The sequence below is a fragment of the Theropithecus gelada genome, chromosome X (assembly GCF_003255815.1).
Source record: "Theropithecus gelada isolate Dixy chromosome X, Tgel_1.0, whole genome shotgun sequence".
Taxonomy (NCBI): Eukaryota; Metazoa; Chordata; class Mammalia; order Primates; family Cercopithecidae; genus Theropithecus; species Theropithecus gelada.
The window spans coordinates 15,429,181-15,450,578 of record NC_037689.1 but is presented as its reverse complement, the minus strand read 5'-3'; the positions used below and the strand labels follow the sequence as shown (position 1 = coordinate 15,450,578).

The window sequence follows — 21,398 nt, the reverse complement described above, 5'->3', positions numbered from 1 at the left end:
AAAAAAAAAAAAAAAAAAAAAAAAAAAAAAAAAAAAAAAAAGAAAGAGCCTTATGAGACAGAAATTCATATCCTTGAATTTATCCAAGTACAACATGTTTTCTCTTCTCCATTGAATAACTCATCCAGTACCAAAGTCAGCCTCTGATTAATGCTGGTGCAGGTACCAACTTTTCACTCCATAAATTGTTTGGGAGAAGTGTTCACTTTTTTAGTGATACAAGCCAAAATGATGATTCACTTAGATGAGTCAGAATACTTCTCCAAAGAAAGTCAATGCTTTGAAATAAGAACTCCACTTTAAAATAAATCAAAGGAGACTTTATGCACAAATAGAAAGGTTTCCTTGGTTCCGAAAGGAGCTCTGTTGCTATGAACATTAATCCCTAGTGTAGAAATTGTGTTGATTTAAAGGAGATTCACTTGTTGAGGGAATAAGAAGGATGCTGGGAAGATTCTGATTAGAAGAATATTCTGGAGACTAGTCGAGAGATGACACAGCAGGAGAAAGCTGGAGTGAGATTCAGATGAAGGAAGAAGCAAGTTTGGCCAAAAAGCTACTTGTGAATTTTACATGGAAGACACCCTGGAGATACTTTAAGAGAATTCAAACTTTACCAATTGGACAGAGAGAAAAAGAATATCAAAGAGGCATCTGTTTATTTGAAACAATTATTTTCAGGAAGAAAAAGTTTTCAAAGAAACTCACTTAAGGGGTACTTTGAATTGACATCCATATGCTTTTTGAAAAGCCATTTCAAAGGAGAAGTCATGAGCACAAAGAAAATGGGTAAGAGGGGGCCGGGCGCGGTGGCTCAAGCCTGTAATCCCAGCACTTTGGGAGGCCGAGATGGGCGGATCACGAGGTCAGGAGATCGAGACCATCCTGGCGAACACAGTGAAACCCCGTCTCTACTAAGAAATACAAAAAATAGCCGGGCGAGATGGCGGGCGCCTGTAGTCCCAGCTACTCGGGAGGCTGAGGCCGGAGAATGGCGTGAACCCGGGAGGCGGAGCCTGCAGTGAGCTGAGATCCGGCCACTGCACTCCAGCCTGGGCTACAGAGCGAGACTCCGTCTCAAAAAAAAAAAAAAAAAAAAAAAAAAAAGAAAATGGGTAAGAGAAATAAGGATTGTGATAGGCAAGTGTCATAATGACCATTATCACCAACACCATCATCACCACCACCACCACCAGTGTCATCATGATCATTACCACCATCACCACCATCATCAGGGTTAACACTTTTTTCACATTTGCTGCATACTAAAATCCTTTTAAAGACTTAATACATTTATTTTTATTTATTTCCCTCAACAACCCTATAAGCAAGGTATTCCGATTCTCAATTTTTAGATTAAGAAACAGAGGCACAGAGAGGTTAAGAAACTTACCTCAAATCACACAGCCAGTAAGTAGCGAGTTCGGAATTCAAATCCAGGCCCCTCTGGGTTCTAAGTCTATGATCTCGGTATCTATATTATAGCAGATGCATTTTTTTTTTTTTTTTTTTTTTTGAGATGGAGTGTCACTCTGTCACCCAGGCTGGAGTGCAGTGGCACGATCTCAGCTCAGTGCAACCTCCGCCTCCTGGGTTCAAGCAATTCTCCTGCCTCAGCCTCCCAAGTAGTTGGGATTACAGGTGTGCACCACCACACCTGGCTAATTTTTGTATTTTTAGTAGAAACGAGGTTTCACCATCTTGGCCAGGCTGATCTCAAACTCCTGACCTCAGGTGATCCTCCTGCCTGGGCCTCCCAAAGTGCTGGGATTACAGGTGTGAGCCACCACGCCTGACCTACAGATGCATTTATTGTTATATCTTTCAACTTTCCCAAGAAAATGTACATAGTCACATATATTGTTCAAGCCTCTGAGGAGCTTCAATATGACAATATCTATATATCTTGGGGCTGCTAGAAGATATTAGCAAAAGACCCCTGAGGCAAAGACTATTTCTTTCATAGCTAGGAGAGAAATTCTTTAGGATATATTGTATAATAATTCATGGCTTCTGTTACATTTATAAGCATCTGCCTCTTTCTTTTTCTTGACATTTTGTTCCACTATTTCACCTTTTCCATCTTCAAGCCTATGTATTTGTGTTCAGGAAGTCGGTCACTGTGCTAGTATTTTCTCTTTCTTTGATCTGTACCATTTGGACCCACCCAAAATTAAACTTTTAATTCAGAAGGTCCCTACCCCCCATACCATTCTTACGTATAGCTTCAATTTTAAAATTCTGTTCAGGGATATTGTCTCATATGATGGCTTTGAATTCCAAAGCAGGCCACAAGGTGCTAGCTAACTTATGCTGACCTAAAGTAGGTTTCAGCAATGACCGTGATAATGAAAACTGCGGGTTGGTCTAAGTGTAGTTTCAAAGTGCTCCTCTTCAAAATTATTGAATGACTGCTGACAACCCTCCCATTTCTCACACATATATATGCACATGAGTTTGAATAGGATGCTGTGAGTTTCAAAGCTAGAGAACATAGCAGGATCCTAAGAATACTTCCATTACCAATTGATGAGATGAAGTAATAGAACAGATTGTGATGACATATTAAGGCTTCACACATGTGCTGCATTTCACTTGTATGAGAAGCTCTTTGGTTGAGTGAGCCACATAGTCTTAAAAATTATGATTGATATTGTCATTTTTATTTCAGTGGGTTCTGGGTTAAATGCCTAAATGAAGAAAGAGGATTGGCCCTTCATAGAAAAGGATTTGAGGCTGGGCATGGTGGCTCACACCTGTAATTCTAGCACTTTGGGAAGCTGAGGTGGGTGGATCACCTGAGGTCAGGAGATCGAGACCAGCCTGGCCAACATGGCAAAACCCCATCTCTACTAAAAATAGAAAAATTAACTGGGCATGGTGACAGGCACCTGTAGTCCCAGCTACTCAGGTGGTTGAGGCAGGAGAATTGCTTGAACCCAGGAGGCAGAGGTTTCAGTGAGCCAAGATCGCACCATTGCACTCCAGCCTGGGCAACAGAGTGAGACTCTGCCTCAAAAAAAAAAAAAAAGAAAAAAGAAAAAAGAAAAGATTTGTATTCTTCTTTTGTATCTGTCCCCAAAGAAAGAAGAGTAACAGCTGGGGTGAATTGCCATCCATGAAGAAGAAACAGACACAGACATATGTGTGGCCATGTGCACGTGCACACACACATGCACACACACACACACACACATGCACACATGCACACACACATCTATTTGCTCATGAGGGAGCTTCTGTAGAATAGTACTTTACAAAGGAAAGTCGCAGCATGTTACTTCTCTACTTCAGACCTTCCAATGGCTTCCCACATCACCCAGAGTAAATGTCAATGTTCTTAGAATTGCCCTCTAGGCCCTATGCCATCTAGCCCTGCTCTCTCTCTGACCTCCTCATATTGTGTTGGAGTCTGTGTGTACTGGGTCCTGAGAACCATCTGTGTTCATCTCTTCCCAACTCTGCATTCAGTGACGGTAAGTTGGTAGCTTGACATCGGCCATTAAGTATTTATACCATGCAAACTCTACAGGTGAGAGTTTTGCTTTTTGGTGTTTTTTCTTTTTTTTTGAATCACTGCTTCCCTCCCGCAGCTTTCCTTTGTTTACTTCACTCCAGCCACAGGGGGGTCCTTGCTGTGTCATAAACATGAGCTTTACAAAACAGCTTCAGGGCTTCTGAACCTGCCATTCCTCTGGCTGGAACACTCTTACCCATATAGCCACTTTTTTTTTGCTCTCTCCCCTCCTTTAGGTTTTCTGCTGAAATGTTACCTCCTCAGTGAGGCCCTCCCTGACTATCCTACTTGAAATTGGATCCCACCCTCTCACACAACCCCACACTCCCATTCTCCATAGCACTCATCGCTTTCTAATACAACACATATATATTTTTTCCAATGTGTGCAGATACTATAATGTACATTGCTATTAACATAATAACATCTTATACATGCATTTGGGAGATTTAGCATATCTGGTTAAAACGTTCAAACCCTTACTAAAAATTATTAAATCTTGACAGGGGAAAAGTAATAAGATTTTGAAAGCCAAAGCTCTTTGCATAATTCAGCAAGTTATTGGTTAACTAAACTTGAGCTCTAAAATATACTTGAAAGTCAACTCATATCCCCATTAGAATTGAGAGTGTTAAATTTAAAGTCGCATTTTTTTAAGTTTCAAGGAACATAATATGTGAATTTTTGTTACATCTGAATTAACTTCACTTAAGAAGATCCATGTTTTATAGCATTTTTTATTCCGCACTTTGCTATATTTCTTGATTGTGCCTGTTACTGCAAGTGAAAAGCAATTATAAAATCAAACATGACTAATTCTATTTTAGGCATACAAATATTTTTCTACATATTTTATTTGTTTGTTTATATCTTCCCCAGATAACACATAAGCTCCACAAGAGCAGGGATTTTTGTTATGTTTTGTTTGCCTCTGTATCTCCAATTTATCTGTAACTCAACTGTGGACAAAGTTGATTGTGGAACTTGGACAAAGTTATTTGTGGAACCTGGGTGGGAGCCGGTGGTGTTAAGTATTGAGGTGGGGGATCCTCCTGGTTTCTTGACACCATACTAGGTGGCACATATTTTCCTGTAAGACTAGAGTACTTGTGACTAAAATATTTCTGTTTTCTCCTATGAGTGATGCCAAATCAGAGTCTGCCCAATTGTGCTCTAAAAGGGACAGGCTCACATACGGGCAAAGACACATTCTTTCAATCATTTACATAAGGAACATTTACCTAAAGCCTACCAACTGCCACATCCTGATCCAAGTGCTGGAGATACAGCAGTGGACAAAAATGGAAAAAGAAATAATTTTGTTGCCTTAGTCCATTTTGTATTGCTATATTAGAATACCACAGACTGAAAAATTTATAAAGAAAGGAAATTTATTTCTCATAGTTCTGGAGGCTGAGAAGTCCAAGAACAAGGTGCTGGAATCTGGTGAGGGAATTCCTGTGGCATCATAACATGGTGGAAGGCATCACATGGTGAGAAGTCACAAGTATTAGCAAGAGGAAAGGGAACAAACTGATCCTTTTATGAGGAGTCCACTCCTGCGATGACAGACCCACTCACACAATGAACTAACCCGCTCCTGCAATAGCAGCAACAATTAATGAGAGCAGAGCCCTTATTACCTAATCACCTCTTAAAGGCCCCACAACTCAGAACTGTTGCACTGGGGATTAAGTTGCCAACACATGAAGTTTGGGGACATATTCCAACCAAAGTATCTGCCCTCATGGAACTTGCCTTCTACCAGGAGAAAGTAGTCAAAAACAAATACATGTATAATATGATATACATGATATAATTTATAAGTGCTATAAAAAATAACAAAGCAGAGAAGGCATAAATTAGGAATGGAGAATACCAGTGGGGGTGGGAGAGGCTACTCTGGCATGTCTGAAGAGGTGATATTTGAGTTGAGACCCAAGAAAGGGCATTTCAAGTGGAGGGAGCAAGTGTGTTTTGGTTATCAATGGCTGGATAAATAAATAAGCCCACATTTTAATGGCTTAAGGCATCACTCTATTATTTTCTCTCACAGTTATGTGGATTGACTGAACTCAGCTGGGCAGTTTCTTGCTTGAGTTTACTTATGTGGCTGCGTCAGATGGCAGCTGGGGCTGGAGTCATTCAAAGGCTCAACTGAGTTGGATGTCTGACGCAGCTTCACTTCCAAGTCTAGTACCTTTGTAAGCAGGGTTGGAAGGCTGGATTTGGCTGGTACAGATGAACAGAGTGCCTACATGTGGCTTCTCCAGCATGGCAGTCTCAGGGTATTTGGACTTCTTACATGGTGTAACTCAAGGTTTCAAAAGTGGAACCTGCCAGTTTCTTAAGGCCTGGGCCACCAAACTGAAGTAGCATAACTTCAGTCATATTCTCCTGGTCAAAGCAGTGACAGAGTCCTCCCAGATTCACAGAAAGGAAGCATGGAACCCAACTCTCCCTTTCCATGGGAAGACTACCAAAGAATGTGTAGCCACCCATCTTTAATCTGCTTCGAAATGCAGTAGTCCAGGGGAAGGAATAAACTTGGCACATTAGAAGCCAGAGTGGCTGGACCAGGGTGAGCTGGGCCGGGAGATTGGTGGGGCATATCATTTAGGTACTTGCAGGTCATGATGAAGATTTAATTTTATTCATTATCTTTATAACTTATTTATTTTTACTGCTTTTTCTCCCAGGGTTCTACAGTCAAGAAACCTTAGCTCCAGCCTGGATACATAGACAAGATGTCAACAGATATCTGGGAGAAATGCCTGGAACCAATCAGGGAGAAATATGAGGTGCCTAAAATAGCAGCAGCATAACTATCCTGGCCTCATAAAGAAAAGTAGCAGCTTAAAAACAACCTGTTGTTTTTAGATGGACTCTCATCCTTTCTAATCCAAAGGATCAATGTTATTAGGTATCATAATGACATCCTTTCAATTGCCAAAACGTCGACTCCACATAGGTCACCCTTAAATATGTAATTTTATATTTTCCTTTCTGCCTAAGCATGAAGTTATACAGAAAGCAATGCTTCTTCTAACCTTATTATGTTTATACTTTGCAATGGAAACATGAAATAAGCCCAAGAAACATGTACAGCTGTCTATTCTTACGTTTATCTTGTGTGACACAGAGTTTCAGCATTCTCACTAGAATGAGCAGCTTTAATACTTTTTTTAAATTCCTGGATTAAGAATGAGATGAGAGGATTCAATGTTTCCCAATAGTCCTTGATTTGACCAAATAGATGATTCATGTCAGTGTCCTCCACTGGAAGATCAAGAAAGTTACAGGTGGTCAAATGGAGATAAAAAGAAAATCAGTGATGGGGCATAAGATGAAAAAATAAATCAGCATTAGGAAGCAAGAACCTGAGTGGAACGGGGAGAAGGGATGAGTGCCTGCCCTGCAATTCAGTCTTCAGCACCCTTATCCTTTTCCTTGTCTTTCTTGAGACTTCACCCACTCTTAAGTATAATCTCTGTGTTGGCCTGCACCTAAGCTGAGCTGCCAAATCCCTGGACGGTGGAGTGAGATGGATCAGAGTTAAAGCCCCCAGTCCATCACTTACCAACTGGGGGATCTTGAGCAAGTTGTGTAAATGCCTTGTACTTCAATGCTCTCCTTTGTAAAGGAGAAATAACGAAAATCATCAGGCTTTTCTGAGCATTAAGTGAGATAATGCATATAAACTGCTTAGAATGGTGCTTTGTATCTATCAAAATCTCAAAAGATGTTGGTTATTGTTATTATCAAATTGAGTTTGGAACAGAATTTCCAGGAGCCACCATGTGCATATGAATTTGGTTTCACTTGAGAGCCTAAATGATAGGTAACAATGAATAGTGATTTTTTTTTCACGGTTTGCACATGAGTAGAAGCTGTCTGTAGCAACTGCCCTTAACATTTGCCAACTTTAAAAAAGGGGAAATAGTAAATGTCAGCAGTAAAACGCTCCAGGTCACTCTGCAGTTCTTTTGCTTAGAATTCTACATGAAGCATGTGTGCTAAAAGGTGAAAAGAGTAAATAAACTTCCATTGAACTATAGGTTTATCTTCTCTACAACTCATTACTTGTTGGACTCTTCTCTGACTGTATTTTAAGATAATCACCATTTATAGCACTTTGGGCCATATTGTTTCTCCTCAGTTAGTCATAGACAGGGACAAATGAGCAAATGTATTAAAATAATGACACTATATGAAAAGTCTCTATGCTCTCCATAAATTTATTCCCTTGAATTTATTGAGCAGTGTCTTTTAAGGTTTTTGGAAGTGTTCAAAGCATTCTCTTAGGGTAGTCTCTCTGACCACGTCAATCTCAATTACTTCCAGCTTGCTCACTTTCTAATGTATTAAAATCCCAGGACATAGCATCTCCCTGTGTACCTAGGATTGTATTCTCAAAGTGATTCAAAGTTTCCCTACCCTTAGGAAGCAATGAGCACATAAGGAACTTCACTTATTGTTTACTTCTGGATTATCTGTGATGACAGATATTTGAAGTTGCCAGAATAAAGGAAGTTAATTTGCGATGTACTGTATGGTCTCTGTTGTGAGATTTAGACATATGTATTGTACGGGTTTTATTTTTTAACAAATTTAAGATGGATTAGCAATGTTTGCAAAAATACACAGGATCTACTAACCTTTTATGCCTATGCTATCCAATATAGTAGCCACTCACCACATGTGGCTATTAAGCAATGTGTGCCTGGTACGAATTGAGATGTGCTGTGAGTGGAAACCACACATCAGATTTTAAAAGCTTAGGACAAAAGAAGAACGTAAAATATCTCATTAATAATGTTTTATAATGATTACAAGTTTAAATAATATTTTGAATATACTGGGTTAAATAAAATGTATCATTAAAATTAATTTCATCTTTTTCACTTTTTAATATGGCTACTAGAAAAATATAAATTTATCAATGTACATCTTAAATTTTGATTGGGCTGTGCTGTTGTAAGCTATTTTAATATTTTTAGATTTCATGCATGTATCAAAAGAGATTTTTAACGTAATGCATTTTAATTCTCTGAACTTAGGTTTTCTTAGAGACTGGTAAATCCTGAGATGCCTCCTGTCTCCTGACAGGAGGATACATTCCTGACTCTACAGGAGTGCCAGTACGGCCAATTAGGGACCCAGAGGAAAGGATCTTAACTGACCCCAATAATAGCCATTGTCCCATATTCCAGGGCATAAATAAAATCTGACTGGGGCTGAAGGAAACTTAGAAGGTAATACAGCCAGAAAAGGTCGCTTTATTTATCTCTCCTGTGATCTATTTAGCCTGTGTGGGCATGTGAGCTTAGTAGAAGCCAAATGCTTCTCTCCTAGCCTACTAATAATACAGAAGAAAAAGAATACTGGATTTTAAGGGGGAAAGTTCACAGTTCCGTGTATAAGGAGCCCATGAAAATATTTTCAGGATAAGTTTATTGGCCTGGCGCTCTTTTGAAAAGAATTTGTAAAGCTTCATCCTACCTGGTGTCTCATCATTTACATTCTTACTTGCTACTAAGAATCCCCAGAACCTTATAGAAAAGTTTGTTTCCAAAAGGAAAGTAAACAAACTCTATCCTTCCTATCAAAATGTTCTTAGGATCTTCAGTGTACCACAGCAGCCTCGTGACAATGAAGTTAATCAGTGTCTTGTTAACATCTTGTTTCTTTAAACCTCAAAGTACTAAGTGGGACAGGTACAAACACACTTATTTTCAAACAGAGATATCAAAACACAAATGCACAAATAACGTGGCCAAGGACACACAAAAGGTCAATAATGGAGTGTGTGTGTGTGTGTGTGTGTGTGTGTGTGTGTGTGAGATACTCAGAAAATTCTGCAGTGCAATAATAGCAGGATAAGGGCCTTTGAGGTTCTGCATTAGAACAGCTGCTTTGGGATCTAGACTGTCTGAACTCAAAGGATCTAAGCTCAGTCACTAAGCCCGGCTGGAAGCAGTTTGGTGATTGTTAATGGATATGTAACCCAGGAGACTGCTGCCTAGGCAGGTGAGAGGCACAGAGATCTGCTAGAAACACTGGGCCTAACCTCTTCTCATAGATCATGAGCTTTCCAAAGTAAAGTCTGTGTCTAATTACATTTTTAAAAATAAAAATGAGAGGAGCTCTTTATAAAATGTTTTGGCAGTACTAACAAGTACAAAGAAGAAAGCAACGAATTACTCCATGTTGTACCATCAAGTTAAAAAAAAAAGCTGTAACATTTGGTGTATGACATTCCAGACCTCTTATATAAGCATCTACAGGATAGAAAAATGAATAGATGAATGGATGGATGGTTGCTATGGATGGATAAATGAACAAATGGATGATTGAGAGGGCAGGAACGAAACAAAAAACAACAAAGGAAGAAAGGAAGGAGGGAGAAAAAAAGAGAAAATAAAAAATACGAGAATTGAATCATATTGTATTTGTTATTTTAAATGATAGAAATATACTTCAATTTAATAGAAGAAATATAAACTGAAATGAACTGAAGGAAGTGCTAAACTTCAAATAAATGTTTCACACACCTAATTAATTTATTAATTACTGTATATTAACTATTCATTTTGGTATAGATTGATTCATTGCTATGAAAGATTTAAGCAGCTGTTACCTCTCTTATGTGTCTTCCTTTGTTACCTTCTCTACATTCTGATTTTGGTGATTATATAATTTTTACCACATAAAAATTTTAAATAACATTTACATAAATTGCTATGATTGTAATTCTTCCAATTGTTTAAATCTTTATCTAAATATATTTTATGTTCAACACCAATTTCACCAAAGCTGATCCATTCCCGAATTCTTGATTTACCACTTGGTGATATTTTGAACTAGGATGCTGCTATGACAAAATTTCCAATTTTTGCTGTTGTCTTAGTGGAGAGGCTGCATGTAACCAGAAAACAGGTGTCACAAGACTGATAGGCAGAAAAAAACGAGACAGCATTGGTAAAACTGTTGCCAGTTTTACTTGTACATCAAGTACAAGAATCTGGATAATCTGGAAGGCCAATCAAGTACTTACCAACATTAAAGCTCTAAGAGAAACTGTTAGAAAGAATGTCAGTGGTTGTTAGCATTTACTTGTAATACATTTGTTTTTTTTTTTTTTTGCACACATACACAAAACGACCCCTGAACAACACAGGTGTGAACTGCATAGGTTCACTTCTAAGTGGATTTTCTTCTGCCTCTGCCACCCCTAAGACAGGAAGACCAACTCTTCCTCTTCCTCCTCTACTTCTGCCTACTCAGTGTGAAGATGATGAGGATAGAGACCTTTATGATGATCTACCTCCTCTTAATGAACAGTAAATACATGGTCTCTTCCTTATGGTTTTCTTAATAACATTTTCTTTTCTCTAGCTTACTTTATTGTAAGAATACAGCATATAATATATTTAACACAAAATATGTGTTTACCAACATAATTAACAGCAAGCTATTAGTAGTTTTGGGGAAGTCGCGTTATATAAGAATTTCTGACTGCACAGGGAGTCAGCGCTCCCAACCCCCACATTGTCCAAGAGTCAACTGTTTATGAAGTCTTGGTGTACAAGTAACAGAAAACTGTTTATCCTACTTAAAAACAGACTTTTATAAAAAATAATCAGGAAGGTGAGGAGGATACAGGACTTTGGAGGGAGCCAGTGGAATAACTACTCAACTGTGGAAAATCTTAAGGAAAGGAGGATCTTGAATTTGATTTTTCCAGTATGTGAGGGTGCAAGTTTGGCAAGAAGAAAGGCGGGTCAACTGGGTGCTGAGGCTTAGAAGGAAATGACAAAAAGTAGTCCCCAACCAGCAGACAGTGAGCTCTTTGCGGTGTGTTTGTGACACCCAAAAGCCTCAACTCATGCTCTGACCCCATTGCATCTTGTCATTTGCAATTAATCTCTGTAACCTTTAGGTCCTCACCTGTTAAATGGGGATAATACTTCTAATGCACAACCAAATAACTTATAGTTATTTGAGATTGGAAATACTTGGTAGTTTCTAGATGTCCATGTAAGAGTCATGCTACCATTGTTATTACTTCTTGGTGGTTGCAGAGGCCAAGAGAAATGCCCAGGACATGTGATACATAGTCTGGGAATCCATGCCTAAGCCTTTCTGCAGGCTGCTGCTCTGCTGAGGACATGGTAAGGCAGGCTAACACATTTCAGGCCATCTTGCACTTCCTGTCAATCTCTTGGTACTGCAAGTTGCCAAAACTCTCTTTAATCAGTTACATTGTCCCCTTATTAGTCACCATCCTTTGGTAAGCTGGGCCCCCTGTCATTGCAGCTCCTTTGGACTACTTGGTCATACCATATAATCATATGGTATAGAAGCTGCAAAATTTTGTACAAGATTTAAGCTATATCGCTGTTTCCCTTAGTGAATTTCACTATCCTAACTGAATTCCATACATTGTCTACCCTCCAGTCCTAGCAAAATTTAAAGCTAACTCTGTTACCCACAACCATAGTCACTGTTAAGTTTATCCAGATATGTGCGTGTATGCATAGAAAATATGTTTACTGATTGTACCATATTTTAAGTTCCAAATGGAAACCTTGGAGGCGGAAAATGAATTCATCTCATACCCTAAATATTGCTCCAAATCCAGCCATCAAAGGCATAATTTTCAGCAAATTATTACATGCCAAAGATCTGCCTGTATTCTCTAAAGAATACAAATGAGCACTTTGGTTTCCAGAATAACAGCATAAGCTTTAGAATGATCACTAGACAAATGTGTTTCACTCACTAGAGAGAAAATTACTATTCTCCACATTTTTTCCTTGAAAAAAGTTTTCCATAATAAGACATATTTGTTTCAAACAAATAAGAAATGAAATGCAGTGTGGGTGGAAGTGACAGAAAAGGTTCATTGAGCCCACTTCAGAAAGGGCAAACTCACAGAGCCGGTAAGCTCAACATGGTAAGTGTGAAGTTCATGTAAAATGGGCAACTGTTCCTGAATAAAAACAAGAGTTGGTCTAACCTGTTCTTGGAAACTTCTATCTTCATGAGAGAAGCAAGTGTATTCTGGACTTTGATCCAGGCTCCCCTGGATTAATAGGATCAGGGATGGGGGTGTGAAGAAGGGAATATTGAGGACCTAGAGAAGACTGGGTACTTCTGGCCTGTTGATCTCCAGGAGATGCCAAGACCTTACACTACAGGACGATTTCCATTTGCTAAATGCAATTATCATTTGTATATTTTATGTCTCAATATTTCTACTTTAATCCTGTTGCTGTTCCTTAGTACTGAGAGGCTATTCAGACAGAGATTAACTGAAATGGCATTGCAGATAGATAGCTACAGTTTCACCTCTCTGCCTTTGTGTGCTTTTTGTGTATCATATTTTCAACTGGATTTCGGAGTTGTCAGCAAGACTGAGGGGTTGTGCCAAATGCGTCCTCCTCTGTGAGGCTGTTCGAGCAACAGCAGCTATGGCAGCAACAAGTAGACAACATATTTGAGAGATGAATCCTCATTCACATGTCTTTAGCATTGAAGGCTGACCATATGCAACACAAAAAGGACTTTGGCAATAAGCTTTTTTTCTGCCTACTAGGAAGTAGGTTAAGACCAAAATGTCCTTTTGCTCAGCTTCTCCAGATAGCTGAAGTTTGGAAATGAATATCAGTATGAAGTTGGGCTCTTAATTTTAAGTCACACTACATCTTTATAAATTGGCAAAACTCTTAACAGTTCAACCTTCAGTCCCAGAGCAGTTGCATGGGTGCTTTTACCAGACTTTAGTTTCAAATTTCAGATGGATGAAAGCTTCTGAGACAGAGAAATTTTATTTGTCTACATTGTACCAAACCTTAGAATTTTCTCCAACTTCTTCAAAGAACCCAAAAGAACAAAAACAACCACACATGCGTGCACATGTAAACACACAATGAAAGAGAAAAAAACATAAGTCAAAATATAGCAGGATTCCTTAAGAAGTTTTTGTTTTTATCTTTTTCTTTTTAATTATGAAATATTCCTTAAAAGAAAACAATTTTTTCAAGTTACTTCCAAGACATCTAAACAGCTGCCTTCCAAACGATACCAGTGGAAATTAGCATGCCTATTTGTAAAATGGATCAAAAATCTCAGTGGATGTTTAACAATAATTGTAAAGTACTAACAGCTGCATCACTGACTTTAGAAGTAAGGAAAACACCTTCTAAATTATATAGATTTGAGCTGAAGCGATCCCTTTCTCACTGATAATTAAATCCCAGTACAGTTTGGTATCACATCTTTTATTCATGAAGTTGTCTTTGGAAAACCCTACTTTAACAACATATAACAGATCTACAGAGCATTAAAAATGAATGCCACTCAGTAGATACAAACATGTCTGACAGATCAGATTGAGACAGAAGCCTGTTCATCACAGCACACTAGGGGTTTAAAGATGCCTATTATGGAGGCGGCATGAACACATTTCCTCTATCAGAAGAACATTTCTATGACAACTGCGACAGAACTGGTGATACTGGGAGTCATCCTCTCTTGAGGAAAGACACTCTTTCATTTGGGTAGTTAGCCCACCATGAGCTGCTGTACCCTTCCCCTTTTCTGGGTAGCTCCACTTCATTCATTTCAATATCAACCACTATATCCAAGTTCCTTAGCTTAATGTTGCTAAAGTTGCACATAAAACTCTATTTCCCATTATCAGCCACATAAAAAATTTTAAAAGCAGATCCCTTTGATAGGATCTGACAATATGGCAAGTAGCATACTTGATACTCTCAGGATTCAGATTAAGAAATACATGCAGATTCGCTGAAAAAAAGAAAAAAAACCAAAGACTAAATACGCTATCTATTTACATGAACTATAGTTTGCACTCGGGGACAGTAGTTATTAAAATAGGTAACAGAGGACAATGTTCAAATTCCCAAAGCACTGCTTTCCATGACACAGGAGACAAATTTCTCAACTGCATTCTCTAGTACATAATAGGAGAAAGAATGTCAAGGTTCTTGTTAATAATTCCAGAAATGAATGTAGCCATCCGAGATGCTTTTTACAGCTCAAAAATGAGAAAAATGACGTAGACAAAGACATGGAAGTGGAGATGGTAGAGAACAAGTACTTAGTTTGAGGAGGACTTCTTAGCTATAAGGTCTTCGTCATTATGTATTATCATGTAGCTCTTCACTGCATATGACTGATCACGAGGAGGCCAAATTGGCACCTTTGTCAAGACTGCAAAAACCTTTGTTTCACAGCATCATTATTTTTTCAATTTGTCTCATTAGTGATAATTAATTTGAGAGTAAGTTACTACATAAAACATACACACATATGCATGTGCATACGATTTCTTAAAATGCATTGATATTTCCCATTTCCTCCAGCAGAGGTCAGAAAATAGCAATACAGGAATATGAAAATCTACGAACCAAGAGAGTATTTTAGAATGATCTTCTCAAGATAATATTATAAAGGGGTTTGTTAATTGTTCTTGTTTATCTATATTTTCTAACCATATTTTTACAATAAACATACTTTACTTCTATCATAATTAAAAAGCAGTAAGACATATTTTAAGTATAAAGAGCATTATTGGCATATGCATTTACCCCGTATTAAGGACGGACTATGGCTTAATTACTTGTATTTTCCTAACTGCACATAGAGTAATGGAAATAGTGAAAAAGCAACACATTTGGCCATCACTGTGAAATATCATTTAAGTGTAACATCGTTCCTGGAATTGATGACTCAGCAATTTCTTTCAGACAAGGGACTTAATGTCAGGACAAAACAAAGCATCCTGGACATAGCTCTGAGCTGACAATAATCTCTGTACACACAAAGACAGGCAAGTGAATATAATCTCTGGTCATCTCCTTTGACTGGAGAAATTTAAAGATCCTAGTGTTCTGAGAAGTCAATCTCTGCAAGCCTTACAGGTAGAATAAGACATAAGAAATTGGTCAAGAAAACCTATATTTAAAAAAGCAAAGAACTCAACAAAGGGTGTTAAGAACTGTTGATTGATATTCAACAAATCACATTATCACCATGGTAGATTTTCATTTCTAATTCATGTGTCTCTTTTTCTGCTAGACACATAGGGAAGGAAGGTGGAAAGGCTTATAATATAAAATTTGGTATTTTTAGTAGAGATGGGGTTTTGCCATGATGGCCAGGCTGGTCTGGAACTCCTGACCTCAGGCGATCCGCCCGCCTCGGCCTCCCAAAGTGCAGGGATTACAGGCGTGAGCCACTGCACCCGGCCAATATAAAATAAAATTTGAAGGTCAACCCAAACATTTATTTATAAATTAAGGAAAACTTTTACCCACATTATACCAAATTAAGTAGCTGCTTAGTTCCCATTTTATTAAATGTTTCATGATTTATGGTCAGTTATTTGTCTCGATATTATCACTCACAAATAATATAAAGATGTCAAAATTGTTATATAAATCAAAATTGACTGTTGCTAGTTTCTTCTGTCTTACAAGGGGGTGTTTTCTACCAGTGAGGAATAAGTTCCTACGCTGCTTACTTCCACCTACAGGAGCAAGTGAAGATGAGAGAGGAAAGACTGAAATTGAAAACCTCTGCCAGTTCTTCCATGGGACTCCTGGATGGGGCCCAGATTAGGTGATTGTTTGATTGTCAAGAGAACATGAGTGACTTTGTGGACCAAGATGAGGATGCTGGAAAAACAGAGGAGCAGGGAGATGTGAAGAGAGTCTGAGGACCAGCAGCATGGTAGGAGACTGGAATCTGCAGAGAAATGTGACCAGTGAGAAATCCTCAGGGGATGCTTTGATCTAAGAGGTTATTAGAATGAATGTCCAACATTCAGTTCTAATCTGTTTGTATTTCTACAAATTTAAGAGCCTCCCCACCCCAACTCCATTGCTCAAAACTTCAGTCAAGTTTGCTTTTCACACAGCTTATGGTGGTCTGAGAAAAATCAGGACAAAGAGGTGAGTGTGAACCCAGGTTGGCATAAGCAAAGAGAAGAAAAGAGTCACAGGCCATGAGATGTGAATGAACATAGGTATCATGGAAGCCAGAACCATGAGCCACGAATGATCATAGGAATGAGAAACCCAGTAAATTCACAGAAATCTCGGGGGGAACAATGAAGCTTCCTTGCAAAAGACAGGATCTGGGACTTGAACCACTTTGATGTCAATCTCCAAAGAAGAATAACTTTAGCTGATATGTAGGCCACAATGATAAAACGTAAGAATATTTCATTAGGCATATTGCAAATACTCTTTACCATGTGCAGTCTAGGGCAGCATTTTAAAAACTTTGCACAGGTTTTTGTATTAATATAAAAGAGTTCCAGGTATTTAAATGGATATTTAATAAATAAAGCACAAATGTTTGTTCTCTATGGGTTTTGTTAAACATTTTACCACATGGACAATACCACTTCATCAATAACCTTTCTAAATAGGTTTAGAATTTCCACCTAATTCCCCTTTGTAATAGCAAATGAATCTCAGAGTGGCTGAAATGCCATTATAGAATACATTTGCATTGTCCAGAGATATAGAAGATTCTCTGAAAGAATGATCTGGAATTTATATAAGGAAACATCATAGAGAAGTTTTCAAATCCTTCAAAGTCTGGCCTGATCTTACCTTTACATGGTGGATCAGACGCTCAACCTCATTCACTTTGTAGGTCTCCAATCCTAATTCCTTGGCTAATCTCAAGATACGATTCTGGGTTGGTCCAACATAGGATCCTCCAAGGTCCACATATTTAACCTTTTGGTTCTGTTTTCCCCATAGGAAAAAAATAAAAAAAAATTTGTAAAACATGTATAAAATAGCAAAAGACAGTCCTGAAATAAGCAAATCGACATTTCACAAGTTATAGATACAACTTAAGGTATATCTATGAAAAACTAGATTTTGTTCTTAACTCTACTTCATTCACATGACTTAGTTATTAAATCAATCTTTAATTTAAAGCAAAATTGATTGAATGCTGAATAGGCAAGAGCTTCTAAACCTCATCATTTTCAATATACTATAACGTGGTTTGGTTTTTAGTGCTTTGAATTTGTGAGCTGTGAATTGTTGATGAATCTCTTTACTCAGTACTTCAGGTAAACGTTGAGGGGACCAACGCTAGAGAAAAAGCAAGAAAGAAAACGATCACTTCTTATGTGATTTGTTAATCCAGACATTTGAAAATAGCACTAGGGAATATTTGATCATAATTTGGACTTTGAAATTGCTTTTATGTTTTATAGTATATTTACATAGTTTTGAATTGGCTTCATTTCCAATGACTGAGGGGCGACCTTTGAACAATAAAATGAGTAGAAACGTTTCCTATTTCTGAGTATGTCTAAGAAAAACCAGGTTCTTACTAGTTAGAAGCACTAGAAATGGTCCTTCTTTTCTGTTTTTGTTTATTTGCTTATTTTTTGTCTAGCTTCCCACTCACTTACCCCTCAAAAATGCAATTTTCACAAGGCATCTTTGTTTTACTCACTAAAGTATTCCAAACACCTATAGCAGTTGTCCAATAAATTTTCTCAAATAAATGAGAGAAAGATGTTTTTAAAAATTCAGCACCTAATTGTACTAAACCAGCTTCTTTATGTAAAAGGCACTCTTATATGCTGTATTTTTCAAGGAATATGAAGATTTCAAGAACTGGGGGAGATAAGATGTACATAGGCAAAAACCTGTACCGCAACATATAATAATTGTCCTTGTGTGGAACAGGTAAGTGGTATTAACACAGAAGAAAGGCAAGTAGCTTTCGATTGGAGTGGGAAGGGATAATATCCCAGAAGTATGTGAAGATTTTGCCATACAACGAAGGCAAAAAGAGATATTTGAGGAACACAGAATGGCAAAAACAATGGCCAGTAGACAAGAAGGGCTAGACCAAGTTTGGAGGCCTGTGTGAAATCACAAATAACTAGGTTAGGGGATATATGTCATGGTCAATAACAGATAAGGCTTTCAGGCTTATCTGAGCCTCTGGCTCTCAAGACTGGTAAGGTGCCCTCTTATGCCTCCTATGGCACCACTCCAAGCTGTCACTCACCCTCATTGTAGCATTTTCCTTGAAAAGCTATAATTAGGCAATTATAACAGTCAGTGTCCCCCTGGGAGACTGTAAAGTCTGTGGAGCAAGGCCATTCTGGGGGGATTACTGTGCCTGACTCATAGTAGGTACTCAGTAGATATTTGTTTTGAGGACAAATTCAATTACAAAGGAGATGACTCAAAGTAAAGAATGAGTACAGAGGGCTAGCAAGATGGTCGAAAAGGAACAGCTCCGGTCTGCAGCTCCCAGTGAGATCAATGCAGAAGGCAGGTGATTTCTGCATTTCCAACTGAGGTACCTGGCTCACCTCGTTGGGACTGGTTAGACAGTGGGTGCAGCCCATGGAGGGTGAGCCTAAGCAGGGTGGGGTGTTGCCTCACCGGGAAAGTGCAAGGGGTTGGGGAACTTCCTCCCCTAGCCAAGGGAAGCTGTGAGGGACTGTGTCATGAGGAACAGTGCACTAAGGCCCAGATACTATGCTTTTCTCATGGTCTTTACAACCCACAGACCAGGAGATTCCCTCAGTCCTATGCCACCAGGGCCCTGGGTTTCAAACACAAGGCTCCACGGCCATTTTGGCAGACGCTGAGCCAGCTGCAGGAGTTTTTGTTTGTTTGTTTGTTTTTTCATATCCAAGTGGTGCCTGGAACACCAGTGGGACAGAACCGTTCACTCCCCTGGAAAGGGGCTGAAGCCAGGGAACCAAGTGATCTAGCTCAGCAGATCCCACCCCTGCACATGTATCCCAGAACTTAAAGTATAATTTTACAAAAAAGAATGAGTACAAAGCACCAGATATATATCATTGATGAATCCTTCCAAAAGAAGAACTGTGAGTCAGAATTGTATATGTCTTATCTCTCTGGAAATGAAAATACTCTGTAGCATCTATGTCTATTATTCATATCTTGAATGTATGGAAGTAGGGCATTTCCTTGCAGAGAAACTTGCTTTGCTTGACTTTGTGTTTAAATAGAAAATCATTAATTTTAGGCAACACTGTCAGAATTGAAACAACTAACTAGCAATTAAAATAAGAGTATTTATAAATTGGTAAATAATTCTTTAAAAAATATAAAAATTAACTGAAGCAAAAACAAGAAGGAAAATTAGGCAGGTAAAAGTTTAGTTTATGTGAATAAATAAAAACATATCCATGTTCATGGATTGGGAGAATTAATAATGTAAAATGTCCATACTACCCAAAGCGATCCATAGATTCAGTGCAATCCCCATCAAAATGCCAATGTTATTTTTCACAGAAACAGAAAAAGCAATCGTTAAATTCATATGGAATCATAGAAGACTACAAATAGCCAAAACAATCTTAAACAAAAAGAATAAAGGTGAAGGCATTATATTACCCAACTTCAAAATATATTATGAAGCAATTTTAATCAAAACAGTATGGTACTGGCATAAAAACAGACTCACCAACCAATAGAACAGGATAGAAAGCTCAAAAATAAACCCACACATTTACAATCAATTGAGTTTTGATGAAGATTCCAAGAACACACAATGGGGAAAGGACAGTCTATTCAATAAATGGTACAGGAAAAACTGGCTATCCACATGCAGAAGAATAAAAATAGGCCCTTATCTTATACCATATACAAACACCATACACAAATAATCAACTCTAAATAGATTAAAGACTTAAACATAAGACCTGAAACTGCAAAATTACTTGAAGAAAACAAGCGGAAAGCTCCATGACACTAGTCAGGGAAATGATTTTTTGGATATGGCCCTGAAAGATCAGGAAAAAAAGCAAAAACAGACAAATGGAATTGCATCAAACCACAAAGCTCCCGCACAGCAAAAGAACAATTAATAAAATAAACTGACAACCCACAGAGTGCGAAAATATATTTGCAAGCCATACATCTGATAAGAGGTTGATATCCAAATTATATAAGAAACTCAAACAACTCAATAGCAAGAGACAAATAACCAGAATTTTTAAAAATGGGCAAAGAAACTGAACAGACACTTCTTAAAAGAAGGCATGCAAATGGCCAACAGGTTCATGGATAAAGTTCAGTACCACTAATCATTAGGGAAATACAAATTAAAACCAAAATGAGATATCACCTCACACCTGTTAAAATGGCTTTTATCAAAAAGATGAAAAATAACCAGTGTTGTCAAGGATGAAGAGAAAAGGAACCCTTGTACACTGTTGGTGTACAATAGTACAGCTATTACAGAAAACAGTATGGAGGTTCCTCAGAAAACTAAAAATAGAACTACCGTATAATTCAGCAATCCTATTTTTGGGAATATATCCAAAAGAATTGAAATCAATATGCCGAAGAGATATCTGCACACCCATGTTCATTGCAGCATTATCTACAGTAGCCATGATATGAAATCAACCTAAGTGTTGTCAGTGGATAAATGGATGAGGAAGACATGGTATATACACACAATGGAACACTATTCAGCCTTTAAAAAGAAAGAAATGTCATTTGGGACAACATGGATGAATTTGGAGGACATTATGCTAAGTAAAATAAGCCAGGCACAGAAAGACTTATAAGTGGAATCTAAAACACGTTGAATTCATAGAAGTAGAGAGCAAAATGAAGATTATCAGGGGCTGGGGGGTGAGAACTGAGGGAATGAGGAGCTGCTGGTCCGAGATACAAAATTTTAGCTAGACAGGAAGAATAAGTTTTGAAATCCATTGCACAGTAACTGTAGTAATAATAATGTATTGTATATTTCAAAATAACAAACAGTAAATTTCAAATGTATCACCACAAAAAATGTCAAGAAAGTGAGGCGCTGA

The 21,398-nt window shown here is 38.1% G+C and overlaps 1 protein-coding gene across 2 annotated transcripts in view; it reads right to left on the bottom strand.

Moving 5' to 3' along the window:
* Positions 1 to 21,398, bottom strand: part of MAOB (monoamine oxidase B) — a 119,181-nt gene that overhangs the window by 57,129 nt on the left and 40,654 nt on the right. For both annotated transcript variants that reach the window (XM_025373048.1, XM_025373049.1), the window contains one exon: positions 17,170 to 17,307. In XM_025373048.1, coding sequence (XP_025228833.1) covers positions 17,170 to 17,307 — 138 coding nt within the window. The remainder of the gene's footprint in view (positions 1 to 17,169; positions 17,308 to 21,398) is intronic.